Source organism: Coregonus clupeaformis, chromosome 3 (genome assembly GCF_020615455.1).
Source record: "Coregonus clupeaformis isolate EN_2021a chromosome 3, ASM2061545v1, whole genome shotgun sequence".
Lineage (NCBI taxonomy): Eukaryota > Metazoa > Chordata > Actinopteri > Salmoniformes > Salmonidae > Coregonus > Coregonus clupeaformis.
In genome coordinates, this window is record NC_059194.1 from 34,601,064 (window position 1) to 34,616,429 (window position 15,366).

At 42.0% G+C, this 15,366-nt stretch overlaps 1 protein-coding gene across 2 annotated transcripts; it reads right to left on the minus strand.

Moving 5' to 3' along the window:
* Window positions 1-4,136: 4,136 nt before the first annotated feature.
* On the minus strand, window positions 4,137-14,733 carry LOC121544922 (synaptic functional regulator FMR1). 2 transcript variants are annotated; one of them, XM_041855183.1, is made up of 15 exons: window positions 14,438-14,733; window positions 13,936-13,988; window positions 13,543-13,636; window positions 13,201-13,272; window positions 12,945-13,093; window positions 12,726-12,816; window positions 12,512-12,628; window positions 11,403-11,573; window positions 9,717-9,795; window positions 9,520-9,632; window positions 9,324-9,410; window positions 8,817-9,048; window positions 6,901-7,086; window positions 6,620-6,699; window positions 4,137-5,048 (listed from the first exon to the last, which is right to left on the minus strand). In XM_041855183.1, exons 1-15 carry the CDS (start codon window positions 14,486-14,488, stop codon window positions 4,851-4,853), a joined length of 1,773 nt encoding a protein of 590 aa, XP_041711117.1. In that variant the 5' UTR covers window positions 14,489-14,733; the 3' UTR covers window positions 4,137-4,850. The 2 variants fall into 2 exon arrangements, with proteins under 2 accessions (XP_041711117.1, XP_041711110.1); XM_041855176.1 differs by having other exon boundaries at window positions 13,534-13,636.
* Window positions 14,734-15,366: the final 633 nt, after the last annotated feature.

The window sequence follows — 15,366 nt, forward strand, 5'->3', positions numbered from 1 at the left end:
TATTTAACCAATAAGTAGAGTGATGGAGTGCTGCATCAGATGACCTGGCCTCCACAATCCCCCGACCTCAACCAAATTGATATGGTTTGGGATGAGTCGGACCGCAGAGTGAAGGAAAAGCAGCCAACAAGTGCTCAGCATATGTGGGAACTCTTTCAAGACTGATGGAAAAGCATTCCAGGTGAAGCTGGTTTAAAGAATGTCAAGAGTGTGCAAAGCTGTCATCAAGGCAAAGGGTGGCTATTTGAAGAATCTCAAATATAACATATATTTTGATTTGTTTAACACTTGTTTGGTTACTACATGATTCTATATGTGTTATGTCATAGTTTTGATGTTTTCACTATTATTATACAATGTAGAAAATAGTAAAAATAAAGAAAAACCCTTGAATGAGTAGGTGTTCTAAAACTTTTGACCAGTAGTGTACATGGCCATTAAGGCCAGATTGTTTTACAATATGTTCAAACGTTCATAAACGACCAGCAGGGTCAGATAACTATGATGTCTATAGAGGGTGCAACACTTCAAGATTCTAAAATTAGACAGCTTTTCATAGTCAGGGATTCAAAGTTTCAAAGTATTATTACATATTTCTTCTTAGAAGAAATATATCTACAAATGTTTAACTTTCATGATAATTTCTGGCCAATCCATAGCCACCAACTTTCAAAATAAATAAAATACTCTTAAGTAGCAGAGGAAGATCAACCTTTATTTATTGCAACTGCTTGCATACAAAATATATTGCACTATAACCAAACAATGTCAACATAAAGCCCAATCTGTCCCGCTAATATGTACAAAGAAAATATTACCCAAAGTGCAGTAACATACAAGGTCCATCTACCCAGTTGGTTCACTATCTACAGTATTTCTGGTTTCAGTTCTGCTTTCAAACCACAACACCCTACAATGTGTGCAAGAATAAATGTTTTACCATTTTATTTTTCTTGACTCTTCTACGTTCCGAAAATAAATACCTAGAAAACAATCTGTTTGGCAACACTGTGACTTGTCCTTGCCAACAGAGTAGACTGTGAGCTGAGCTGCAACACCTTGTCAGTTTACTGTCTGTGTCAGATAGATGCGTCATTAAAATACTGAGTAAACCATTTATGCCCCGGGCAGGGTTAGATAAACTCCGAGATGGATGGTGCCATTCTGAAGAGACCATGGCCCACATTGCTCAGGCGGTTCATCACAATCTGATCAAACATCTCTTCAAGTCTGCACCGTTAAACTGGGCTAAACCCACAATAACTGTCTGTTTTAAAAAGCTTTTTTACTTATCCCACCACTCCGCTATTAGTACAAAATATTAAATTAATGTCCATGTAATTTCATCATCATACTTATCTAATTTATATAAAATCCCAAAGACTGAGTCAGACTGGGTCCAGTTCAATTGTTGACTGTTAACGCTGGGGAGAGCAGTGGCTGTTAGCCTGCTGAAAGACAATTTTTTAAATTGGACATTGGCAAAGAACAGCGACACAAGTGATGCTCAGACAGCTGTTCACTGATGCCCATTAGCTGTACATCATCCAATGTTGCAAGAGTAAACAAGAAAACAAGGACAATTATTAAAACAAGACACTAGGAATACCCTCACAGTAGTTTTTTTCCCCTCAACTGTAAACTAAAGTTTTAATGCACAAGCACTGATCCGATATAAGACATATGGTTATAACATGGGACTAAACTTCATCCTCCATTCAGCAAAGGTACAGTAGACTCAGAGTTAGCTATAGGGTTATCTAAACTTGGTAATATTTTTGACAGCATTCATGTGATTCACCTGCTGAAGAAATCTTATCACATAATTTATTATGGTTCATATTATTTAGTTGCAGATAAACCAAAAATAATGATAAGTGCACATTTGAAGTTCAGTCCAAAACAATAGCAAAAAAGTATTTTAAACAAATGAGATAATATACAGTATGCAACCCCCTTATTTTTATAATTTACAATCTAATGACCAATTGTCAATATCTTATGAACAATATATTAGTGTTCGAGAGATGTGTTTGTGCCAGTCTTTCCATTGACACTTTGAAATGAAAAACCAACAGGAAAGTGATTGTTGGTCAATGTATGATGAAAGGACCATGTGCTCAATATCGCTTCCCAGTTTGACATACAGTGAGGGAAAAAAGTATCTGATACCCTGCTGATTTTGTACGTTTGCCCACTGACAAAGAAATGATCAGTCTATAATTTTAATGGTAGGTTTATTTGAACAGTGAGAGACAGAATAACAACAAAAATCCAGAAAAACACATGTCAAAAATGTTATACATTCATTTGCATTTTAATGAGGGAAATAAGTATTTGACCCCCTCTCAATCAGAAAGATTTCTGGCTCCCAGGTGTCTTTTATACAGGTAACGAGCTGAGATTAGGAGCACACTCTTAAAGGGAGTGCTCCTAATCTCAGCTTGTTACCTGTATAAAACACACCTGTCCACAGAAGCAATCAATCAATCACATTCCAAACTCTCCACCATGGCCAAGACCAAAGAGCACTCCAAGGATGTCAGGTACAATATTGTAGACCTACACAAGGCTGGAATGGGCTACAAGACCATCGCTAGCAGCTTGGTGAGAAGGTGACAACAGTTGGTGCGATTATTCGCAAATGGAAGAAACACAAAATCAGTGTCAATCTCCCTCAGCCTGGGGCTCCATGCAAGACCTCACCTTGTGGAGTTGCAATGATCATGAGAATGGTGAGGAATCAGTCCAGAACTATACGGGAGGATCTTGTCAATGATCTCAAGGCAGCTGGGACCATAGTCACCAAGAAAACAATTGGTAACACACTACGCCGTGAAGGACTGAAATCCTGCAGCGCCCGCAAGGTCCCCCTGCTCAAGAAAGCACATATACAGGCCCGTCTGAAGTTTGCCAATGAACATCTGAATGATTCAGAGGAGAACTGGGTGAAAGCGTTGTGGTCAGATTAGACCTAAAATGGAGCTCTTTGGCATCAACTCAACTCGCCGTGTTTGGAGGAGGAATGCTGCCTATGACCCCAAGAACACCATCCCCACCATCAAACTTGGAGGTGGAAACATTATGCTTTGCGGGTGTTTTTCTGCTAAGGGGACAGGACAACTTCACCGCTTCAAAGGGACGATGGACGGGGCCATGTACCGTCAAATCTTGGGTGAGAACCTCCTTCCCTCAGCCAGGGCATTGAAAATGGGTCGTGGATGGGTATTCCAGCATGACAATGACCCAAAACACACGGCCAAGGCAACAAAGGAGTGGCTCAAGAAGAAGCACATTAAGGTCCTGGAGTGGCCTAGCCAGTCTCCAGACCTTAATCCCATAGAAAATCTGTGGAGGGAGCTGAAGGTTCGAGTTGCCAAACGTCAGGCTCGAAACCTTAATGACTTGGAGAAGATCTGCAAAGAGGAGTGAGACAAAATCCCTCCTGAGATGTGTGCAAACCTGGTGGCCAACTACAAGAAACGTCTGACCTATGTGATTGCCAACAAGGCTTTTGCCACCAAGTACAAAGTCATGTTTTGCAGAGGGGTCAAATACTTATTTCTCTCATTAAAATGCAAATCAATTTATAACATTTTTGACATGCGTTTTTCTGGATTTTTTTATTCTGTCTCTCACTGTTCAAATAAACTTACCATTAAAATTATAGACTGATCATGTCTTTGTCAGTGGGCAAACGTACAAAATCAGCAGGGGATCAAATACTTTTTTTCCCCCTCACTGTAGTTCATGTTAAAAGGTCCATATATAAGTGCTTCTGTCATAAGGTACTGTACAGTGTTGACAATATGGAGTCATATCTGAATCTAATGATCTCCATTAAATGTAGCCATAGTGTGAAATGACATGAATCTGTTGAGACTTGAATCAAAAATCACAAATAAACCCCCAGCATCTTTCTCCACTGCGATTCTATGGTAAGATAGATATTGAGTTCATGGTCATTTCACCCTTTAAAAAAGATAAATGCTTTATCACTGGCTAGAAAAAGTCAATCAGCATCCCTATTCAAGCAATATTCAGCACAAGGAAACGACGCTTTAGAAAACTCAGATTACTGACTTTCGCCGATGTCGAAACCTATGATAAAGATGTAGCCTACATGCATTGCAAGGTTAAAAAAACAAATGTTTAATTTTTTTGGAAGGTGAGCTGTGTGTTCACTACATATGCGTAAAATCCATTACTGTTTTCCAATGTCGTCTTCTTCCCTGATTGACTTCTATTTGTAATACTATCCACACGAGATAAAGGCACAGATCAGAGAGGAGGGTTATTCTTTTTTTTTTTTTGCTAATGATGCAGCCATGACCTCACATGGTAATGAGTTCTATATTCCATTGTGACACAGGGCTCCATAAACACATCATGACAGAGAGAGGGCAGGAAGGACCAAACAATCCAACCCTCTATCCGGAGAAAATGCTAGTACATGAACAAGTGATAGAAAACCATATCCTTTTAGAAATACAGATTCATCATGGTGGCCCCTCTTTTTGTTTTAAACATTTTCTCCCCACAGCTTTTAATAGTCTGATAGGTAGTTGTCAACAATGTCAATTAGAAAAATACAGTCTCAGTTTGCCTTCTCCCGTTAACACCTAAAACCGTAGATGGCTCCTTCCCTGTACACAGTAACCCGCCCAACACCCCATCCACCTGCCGCTGATGCTGCCAGAGTTGGTTTGTCCAAAGTGTGCTTAATTTTAGCCCTGACCTGTCCTCTTTGGCCTAACGTGTCTCTAATGAAGAAGCTTCTGGATTGATGGCGTGGTGTGTGTGAGAGAGACGTGTGTGAGAGAGACGAGGGTGCCTTCCGTCGGCCCCGTCTACGACACCCCGTTCACCACCATCGGGGGCCCGGCAGTGGCTAAGCCACTAGGGCCCTCCTGCTTCTCCTTCTTGATAGATCGCTCTTTGATGGGTCTCTGTCGGTTTGCTCCGGGGCCAGTTCCGTCGCCTGCGGGGCCCGGGGGACCTCTGGCTGCAGCATGCACACTCCTCTCATTGTTACCGTCCACTCGGATCTGTGGGACCAGAGGATACTGTATGAGAAGGTAGATTGGGGAGATGCAGGACAACTGAGTAGCGTCACTTACAGGTGAATTAGAGTTTGGAACAGTCTGCCCGCCCGCCAGATGCATTTCTATTCGATAGTGTCGGCCAACGTGCTATCGCTTTATGTTTGCACATGCCACAGGTGACCATTAAATCAGCACTGTTATAAATTGTGTCAGTTGTGTGGTGAAAAACTCAGATGTCGGAGCTCAAACTGTTGTTCCCATGTCTCTCCAATTTAAATTAAGCTTAAAAAAGGGCATGTAGCAGCTATTTATCAATGCCAGAAATGCATATAATAGTAACTTAGAGCACCCCAAGAAAACATTCCCAAATTACAAACTTCTAAATACATTTGTATAATAATGTAATACTGTCCTAAAAGTTGGGTATGAGGTTCTCCATATCAGCTCTAACTTCGGAAACAATCACACAACGCCTCGCGGTCAGCTACACAGTGAGGAAATAAAAATCCATGCTCACCCTTCATCTACTTGTGGGTAAAATAACAAAACAAAATAAAACTTGTGGGTTAGTAGTATGGAGCTAGCTAGCAATTGCATTTTTATTCATCAAGATGGCCAAGCTTTGTGTGGTAGCAGGATCTGATAGCAGATCTGGGGTCATTTTGGAGAAGTCCCGGAGACAGGCTTTCTTTGGAGTGGTGGATTGTGGATTTTGTTCAATGGGAAAGTAATTTTTGTTATCTTAGTATAAATGTTGTCACCGTTGCTTCTTGTTGAAGAGGCATCAGCTAACGTTAGCTTGCTATAGCCAGCTATTCTCTTTCTCCGTTTCTGAATGAATTTGTGGCTGTTTCTTTCTAACTGGATTTGTTTGTGTACTGCCGTTTGTCGATAAAATAGCAAAGTTTGTATCTGTTATGGGCTAGTAAATATCCTAAAGCTAGCCAGCTAGACAGTGAGAGCCGCAAGCTAAGACTGGGGAGAGTTGGAGGAGAGAATTCACTTTCTGTTTTATCTGCTGCTGGCTTGATAATATTCCCTCAAATACATTTATGTAATTGATGAAATTCGATTTTTATTCTATAAAGATTGTAATTGTGTCAATATGTTGTGAATATTGTAGAACAATCTCAGCCGTTTCCATACAAAAACATGAAGTACAACTTGGTGTGTACCAGCTTACCATGTACAGTAGGCTACAGTAGACTCACCATGCGAGTCATCAAGATTACCATCTTGCATTCAGGCCTTTCCGGCAGTTTTATATGCAGGGAGCATACATTGTACAATAGTTCATATGCAGCACTAACTACATAAATATCTGATAGGGTCCATTATCTGCTACCTGTTAAGCCTCTGTCAAAGGTCAATGACTAAGTTGCAAAACGGCTCCTGTTGTGTGACCAAAATGGCTCATTTTATCACCAAATGACAAAATCAAGTTCATACAAATGTATGATTATCTACATTTCCCATCAGAGGTCTTGAAACAGTACATGGTGACATCTAGTGGTAGTGTTATGACACAGCAACAGTTATTGAAATATCTGAGGCTGCTGCCAGGAATTCCTCACCTGCAAAGAATCTTCCTGAGGCCTCAGCTTAGGGTCTCTGGTATTCCGTGAGCGTGACTCAGTCCACTGGATGTCTTCAGCTACAGAGACAGACAAGGTAATATACAGCATCTCAAATGTTTTTATGGCAGAATGATTGTATCATTACTCTGACTCATACAGCAGTACATAAAACACTAACGCAACGAATGCATTTATGTAAAGACAGTGAAACTGGGCCCTTGCACAGCAGGGGTATTATAGTAAGAATAGATAGGCTAGTTCGAATAAGAAGAGTAGACCTTTGAAGCCTCCCCCTCTTCCTCTCCCTCCCCGTCCGCGAGGCCCTCCTCCTCCTCTCTTGCGTGTATCGGGTCTTTTGGGGAAGCCCCCGGTCAGCTCATCAGTTGGAGCCAGAGACCAGTCACTCAGCTCGTCCTTGTGATCCGACTCTGTCTCAGACGCATTGGAAGCCTCAGAGTTGGTGCCTGGTGAGACCGATAATTAGTTATCCTGCAAATAATCACCAACTCACCGAGTTCCACTCAGTCCCTTATAGCCCTAGTATTGTGAAAAGAATAAGGAAATGAGGCTGAACTGTTTAACTACAGTGAGATGAGCCATATGTTGAGTATGAACATACAGTTAAACAAACTCAGCAAAAAAAGAAACATCCCCTTTTCAGGACCCTGTCCTTCAAAGACAATTCGTAAAAATACAAATAACTTCACAGTTCTTCATTGTAAAGGGTTTAAACACTGTTTCCCATGCTTGTTCAATGAACCATAAACAATTAAATGAACATGCACCTGTGGAACGGTCGTTAAGACACTAACAGCTTACAGACGGTAGGCAATTAAGGTCACAGTTATGAAAACTTAGGACACTAAAGAGGCCTTTCTACTGACTCTGAAAAACACCAAAAGAAAGATGCCCAGGGTCCCTGCTCATCTGCGTGAACGTGCCTTAGGCATGCTGCAAGGAGGCATGAGGACTGCAGATGTAGCCAGGGCAATAAATTGCAATGTCCGTACTCTGAGATGCCTAAGACAGTGCTACAGGGAGACAGGACGGACAGCTGATCGTCCTCGCAGTGGCAGACCACGTGTAACAACACCTGCATAGGATCGGTACATCCAAACATCACACCTGCAGGACAGGTACAGGATGGCAACAACAACTGCCCGAGTTACACCAGGAACGCACAATCCCTCCATCAGTGCTCAGACTGTCCGCAATAGGCTGAGAGAGCTGGACTGAGGGCTTGTAGGCCTGTTGTAAGGCAGGTCCTCACCAGACATCACCGGCAACAACTATGGGCACAAACACACCATCGCTGGACCAGACAGGACTGGCAAAAAGTGCTCTTCACTGATGAGTCACGGTTTTGTCTCACCAGGGGTGAAGGTCGGATTCGTGTTTATCGTCGAAGGAATGAGCGTTACACCGAGGCCTGTACTCTGGAGCGGGATCGATTTGGAGGTGGAGGGTCCGTCATGGTCTGGGGCAGTGTGTCACAGCATCATCGGACTGAGCTTGTTGTCATTGCAGGCAATCTCAATGCTGTGCGTTACAGGGAAGACATCCTCCTCCCTCATGTGGTACCCTTCCTGCAGGCTCATCCTGATATGACCCTGCAGCATGACAATGCCACCAGCCATACTGCTCGTTCTGTGAGTGATTTCCTGCAAGACAGGAATGTCAGTGTTCTGCCATGGCCAGCGAAGAGCCCGGATCTCAATCCCATTGAGCACGTCTGGGACCTGTTGGATCGGAGGGTGAGGGCTAGGGCCATTCCCCCCAGAAATGTCCGGGAACTTGCAGGTGCCTTGGTGGAAGAGTGGGGTAACATCTCACAGCAAGAATTGGCAAATCTGGTCCATGAGTAGGAGATGCACTGCAGTACATAATGCAGCTGGTGTCCACACCAGATACCGACTGTTACTTTTGATTTTGACCCCCCCCCTTTGTTCAGGGACACATTATTCCATTTCTGTTAGTCACGTCTGTGGAACTTGTTCAGTTTATGTCTTAGTTGTTGAATCTTGTTATGTACATACAAATATTTACACGTTAAGTTTGCTGAAAATAAACGCAGTTGACAGTGAGAGGACGTTTCTTTTTTTGCTGAGTTTAGAAGACAATCAGTGCCTTCTGGACATAGCCTACTGTTCCATATGGACATGCAGATACAGCGCCAATCTTTCCAGTTACATACCGGAGGCAAAAGAGGGACCACCGCGTCGGCCACGGCCTCCTCCTCCCCTGCTGAACGGCTTCCCTCCTCTCTGGGAGCCCATGCCCATCATGCCCAGGCCCATGCCACCGTTGTCCACGATGAAGATATTGTTGTCAGGCCGTCCAGTCCCCGGGGCCCTGGGGCCTCCTCCCCCAATCTGCCTCAGCTGCTCATCTATCTGCAGCCGCTCCATGCGCAGCTGGTCCACTTCCTACAGGGAGAGACAGTGTGTCTGTATCATGTCTGTATTCAATAGCACCTTACTTATTTAAAAGTAACCCATATATCTAATAGGGAAAGTTTGGCAGAACCTATCATTCTGATAAAGTCAACAGTCAATAGAACAGTAAACGGTCAATAGTAAACAAACTCCTGATTTCAGTCTTTCGATCAAAGCGTCTGCTAAGTGGCAATTATCTTAACATCCATAAAAGGAACAGAATCATGTTGCAGATTTTAGCAGAGCAATAGGGGCAAGCTTCTAACCTTCAGATAGTTGAGATGATAGTCCAACAGTACTTTAGCATTGGAAATGCTTTCCTTTGTACCCACAAAAACAAATGGCACCATGCCCTGTAAGAGAAACAAACAGACAGGATCTAATGAGGACAGATTGAATCCAAAGTAATCAGTAGAAACCAATTCAAGTCAATACAGAGTTACTTTAATTCTAGCCATTTACCTCATCCACTGGAGGTGGCTTCTTGTCGTTCTCAGCCTCGATCCGAACTCGAACAACACCAGATTTATCCACTACTTCCTGGATCAACTTCCCATTTTTCCCAATGACTTTCCCTAGCAAAGGAGATGTGGTATTAGATTATGAATGATGATAAAATGGAGACTGAGTTTTGATGAATTTTCAATCTTCTACTTTACCCACTAAATTCCTTGGTACTTTGATGACATCTTCAGAAAATTCCAAGAAACTCCTAGCCTTGCGGACTGCCTCTTGGTCCTGCAATTGAATCATACCCAGAGGAGATAAAATACAACTACATTGCTGTCAAATATTCGGACACCTACTCATTCAAGTGTTTATCTTTATTTTTACTATTTTCTACATTGTAGAATAATAGTGAAGACATCAAAAGTATGAAATAACACATATGGAATAATGTATTAACCAAAAAAAGTGTTAAACAAATCAAAGTAGCCACCTTTTGCCTTGATGACAGCTTTGCACACTCTTGGCATTCTCTCAACCAGCTTCATGAGGAATGCTTTTGCAATAGTCTTGAAGGTTTTCCCACATATGCTGAGCACTTATTGGCAACTTTTCCTTCACTCTGCGGTCCAACTCATCCCAAACTATCTCAAATTTGGTTGAGGTTGGGTGATTGTGGAGGCCAGGTCATCTGATGCAGCACTCCATCACTCTCCTTGGTCAAATAGCCCTTACACAGCCTGGAGGTTTGTTTAGGGTCATTGTCCTGTTGAAAAACAAATGATAGTCCCACTAAGCGCAAACTGTGGAAGCCATGCTGGTTAAGTGTGCCTTGAATTCTAAATAAATCACAGACAGTGTCACCAGCAAAGCACCCCTACACCACCTCCTCCATGCTTCACGGTTGGAACCACACATGCAGAGATCAATGTTCACCTACTCTGCGTCTCTTTCAAAGACACGGCGGTTGGAACCAAAATTCTGAAATTTGGACTCATCAGACCAAAGGACAGATTTCCACCGGTCTAAATGTCCATTTCTCGGGTCTTTTTGGTGTCCTTTAGTAGTGGTTTCTTTGCAGCAATTCGACCATGAAAGCCTGATTCACGCAGTCTCCTCTGAACAGTTGATGTTGAGATGTGTCTGTTACTTGATCTCTGTGAAACATTTATTTAGGCTGCAATTTCTAAGGCTGGTAACTAATTAACTTATCCTCTGCAGCAGAGGTGACTATGGGTCTTCCTTTCCTGTGGCGGTCCTCATGAGAGCAAGTTATCATAGCGCTTGATGGTTTCTGCGACTGCACTTGAAGAAACTTGAAATTTTCTGCATTGACTGACCTTCATGTCTTAAAGTAATGATGGACTGTTGTTTCTCTTTGCTTATTTGAGCTGTTCTTGTCATAATATGGACTTAGCTCTGTTTGGTAAAAGACCCATCTTCTATATACCACCCCTACCTTGTCACAACACAACTGATTGGCTGAAACGCATTAAGAAGGAAATAAATTCCACTTTTAACAAGGCACACCTGTTCATTGAAATGCATTCCAGGTGACTACCTCATGAGGCTGGTTGATAGAATGCCAAGAGTGTGCAAAGCTGTCATCAAGGCAAAGGGTGGCTACTTTGAAGAATCTCAAATATATTTTGATTTGTTTAACACTTTGTTGGTTACTACATGATTCCATATGTGTTATTTCATAGTTTTGATGTCTTCACTATTATTCTACAATGTAGTAAATAGTAAAAATAAAGAAAAACCCTGGAATGAGTAGGTGTGTCCAAACTTTTGACTGGTACTGTATGTATAACACTAGTATGACCAAGTAAATATAGCTTGTGAGTAGAGGTTTGTGAGCTTCCATATTTGTGCTAGTTGTGTGGTGAGCTCCTTACCTCGCCATAGATGTGGAAGGTGCAGGTCTCTTCATCCAGGTCTATGGTGGTGACCCCAGGTACTTTCCTGGCCTGCTGGATGTTGGCACCATGGGTCCCGATGGCCAGCCCCATCAGGTCATCTCGGACCACAAACTGCTCATGGAACCTTGATGCAAGCTGCCGAGAGCTCTGCACACAAACCATAACCCCACGCATAGCTTAACCGAAGTTCACCTCATGCAGAGAGACAGCCTATAGAGGTTAACAACGCTAACATGGCTTTGTCTTAATTTGAGACAATAAGCAGGTTTCCATCCAATCTTTTTGTGCGAGTAAAGTATATGTTGGATAAAAAAACGTAATGACAGGCCTGATGGAACCAGAAAATGTTTCGGTAAACTTTCCAAATGTCCACAAAACAATATACGCTAGACAAGGTGGGATCTTTTTGTGTCGGTTAAATTAATGATGCAAGAAATGTCGGTGGAAATGCTTTTATGTGTAAATATTGATATAATAACCATCATATCGAAGTAAACTTGGGGTCATGTGATGAAATGTGTGGTCCTCCCACTATGACTCACCGGGAAAGCATGAAGTTTATTAGGCTACAGATGAAATAAATGATGATGAACTTCACGTGGTGGTGAAAGTACAAGGTGATGAGCTTGATGCTCCTTCCAATAAATATTGAGGGTCTTATTGGCTGCCGTTTGACAAATAAAAACCATCTTTATCCTTTCTCCATAATAATAATAATAATAATCTCATCATGTAGGCCAATACCTGAGTGGGCACACTCGCTATATAACGCAACATTTTTGTGAGAAAACCATCAGTAGAGTTGAAAATGCGATGGAAACCCACTGACCTTGTCTTTTTTAGTCGGTACATGGGAATTTAACCGCAAAAGGTATTTTTATGTACAGTATGTCATCACGCACAGCCTTTTATCTGCAACAAATCCATTGCATAGAAAATTCTCTGGTGGGAAAATGTGCATATTATTTTTATGCAGATTTGAGAATATTCGCAAGAAAATATTTCGCCAATTGGATGGAAACCTAGCTAATGTGTTTGACAATATGTGATTTGCGAGTGTGTGAGTGTGTTTAAACTTTACTTACCTCCAGTTGGCGGCTAGCCTCCTCGTTCCTCTGCATTAGGGACAGCTTGGTGCGCAGGCTCCGGAAATGCATGTCGCTCAGCATCTGCGCCCTTTTGGTTGTAACCTCGTTCACAGACTAAAATCAGAGAAATTATACGGGAAATGTATTAAACAATACCTAACAGGGATCGAGTTGTGAAACTTTGAGAAGCCAGAAAAAGAATCGAACATACCAGAATAACAAGCTGTCTTTTGTCTGAGTCATAAGTGACATTGAATGCTCCCACTGCCTTCTTAAAATCTTTATGAGAGTCTTTCGAACACCTAAGAACAGAAAACCCCCATAGCAATAGTCACACATAAGCCTCAAAACCAAGTCACATATGGCAGCAATGAAAACATATAACTCTAGTACTTTACTTGAAAAAGCCTTGAAGAATAGGCCTACTTACATTTGCCGCAAGTCCTCCGGGACGTCTAGGTGAATTTTCAGGAAGGAGTTTTTTGTAGCTGGCTTGTTTGGGTTGACAGGCCGTAACCTCTCTAATGTGACTATTTCATTGAGCGTGGCATCACAAGCTGCATACTCTATGACATAAAACTGAGAAGAAGAGACTATCATGGGGATCATCATGACAATATTACAATAGCTACATAATAATAATAAATGAATGCAAACTCTCGCTTGAACCGCTGCATTAGACTTACCTCTCCCTTCACCATCCGGACCTTTGCCAGCCACCACCCACATGGTTCTTTATCATTAGCCCTAGAATAAACCTGTGGAAATAACAGTGGATAATATTTGATTAAGTACATCTTGTTGAGTTCTTCTCACTGATATCCATTACAATTGTTTGAGATACACATTCAACAAAACCCTGTGAATAACCAAACAGAAAGAACACAAAACAGCAGTTCCCTTCTGCTTTCAAGAAACTATCGAGCTGCCATTGTATAACCTAGCCTACTCACAATCAGCAAAGTATTAGGATTAATTGACATTGACTAGTGGGAGGGAAGTCCTTATCCATTACTTACAGCACATACCTCAACTTCATCACTCTCGTTTATCTCTTTCTGAAAACCTGTTGTTGGAGGAAATCTAACATCATGGAAGGGAATTTGACGCTCTGGCTGCCAACTGAAATAATAGAAATAAACAAATGAAACCAGGGCACTTCACAAGTGGAAATGAATCAACAACTTAACAAGTGTCAATGAAAAGAGATACCAATTGTTATTTGCAAGTACAACTAGTTATAGTAGTCCATGGTGGTTAACTATGGATCTCTCATATTACTCAATGCCTGGGTCTGATTCAAAGTAGCTTACTGTGTTGCTATTTAGCTAACTACTGTAACTACAAACTAGCTGGACAGGCTACATTACATTTGAGAGCAGTATAAAGGCCTCTTATGTTGCCGGAAACCAAACACTCACTTGTTTTCAAAGGACACAGTGACAGCACTTTCATGAACATCCTTCAAATATCCCTAAAACGAGAAAAGGGTTGAGAAAATACAAGGCATGAAGCAAAGGCAGACCGTCATTGAGCCAACAAGAGGTCAAAGCCAAAAATATTTGAATCTCATTGACTGCTAGATAGCTAGCAAGCAAGGCTTATTAACGTTAAAATATTACTTAGCCAACAGCTGAAACTAACGTTACTCGACGAAATAACACATGCCATCAACGACAATAAACTCAAATTACTGATGACCTTATTGAAACAACTTTAGATATGTTGTTAGCTAGCATTGTCCGACTGTGATAGAATAAGGCTGTACTGTCTGTTTTGTCTGGGCCTGACGCGTTACCCCCTAGCTAGCAAGATAGCTCACTGACTGACTCAATGCAAAACATTTACTGGACACCGCTTTGCAACAAAAACGCATTCAACAAACTAGAACTAGTAGCTAGCTAGCTAACGTTACCAACCCACCTTGTAAAAAGCCCCACTCGTCCCCCTGACTTCAACCGCTAGCTCGTCCATGACACCTATGCTAAGCTAATGTAATGCTAGCTGGCTAACGTTAGCTACAACACTCTGCGTGCGTGCAAAACTCCGGTCTTGAATCTCCCGGTAACGTCGTTACCCTTTTGCACTCTTTAATATTTCGATTTGCAAAGTTTCAATTTTAGATTTATAAAGAAACGAAAGCGAAATATTTAAACGATTACACAGTTCGCAACTGCTCTTGCACGCATTGATGTGTAAACATAAGAGGCTCCCTTCCCATCGTCACGTGACAAGGGTCAACTCCACTCAGTTTCATTTCGTCGGTTTCTTATCAGGAATGAGTGGTTCATCATAGTTGAAAAATATATAAACTCAGCAAAAAAGAAACATCCTCAACCTGTCAACTGCGTTTATTTTCAGCAAACTTAATATGTGTAAATATTTGTATGAACATAACAAGATTCAACAACTGAGACATAAACTGAACAATTTCCACAGACATGTGACTAACAGAAATTGAATAATGTGTCCCTGAACAAAGGGGGGGTCAAAATCAAAAGTAACAGTCAGTATATGGTTTGGCCACCAGCTGCATTAAGTACTGCAGTGCATCTCCTCCTCATGGACTGCATCAGATTTGCCAGTTCTTGCTGTGAGATGTTACCCCATTCTTCCACCAAGACACCTGCATGTTCCCTGACATTTCTGGGGGGAACGCTAGCCCTCACCCTCCGATCCAACAGGTCCCAGACGTGCTCAATGGGATTGAGATCCGGGCTCTTCGCTGGCCATGGCAGAACACTGACATTCCTGTCTTGCAGGAAATCACGCACAGAACGAGCAGTATGGCTGGTGGCATTGTCATGCTGGAGGGTCATGTCAGGATGAGCCTGCAGGAAGGGTACCACATG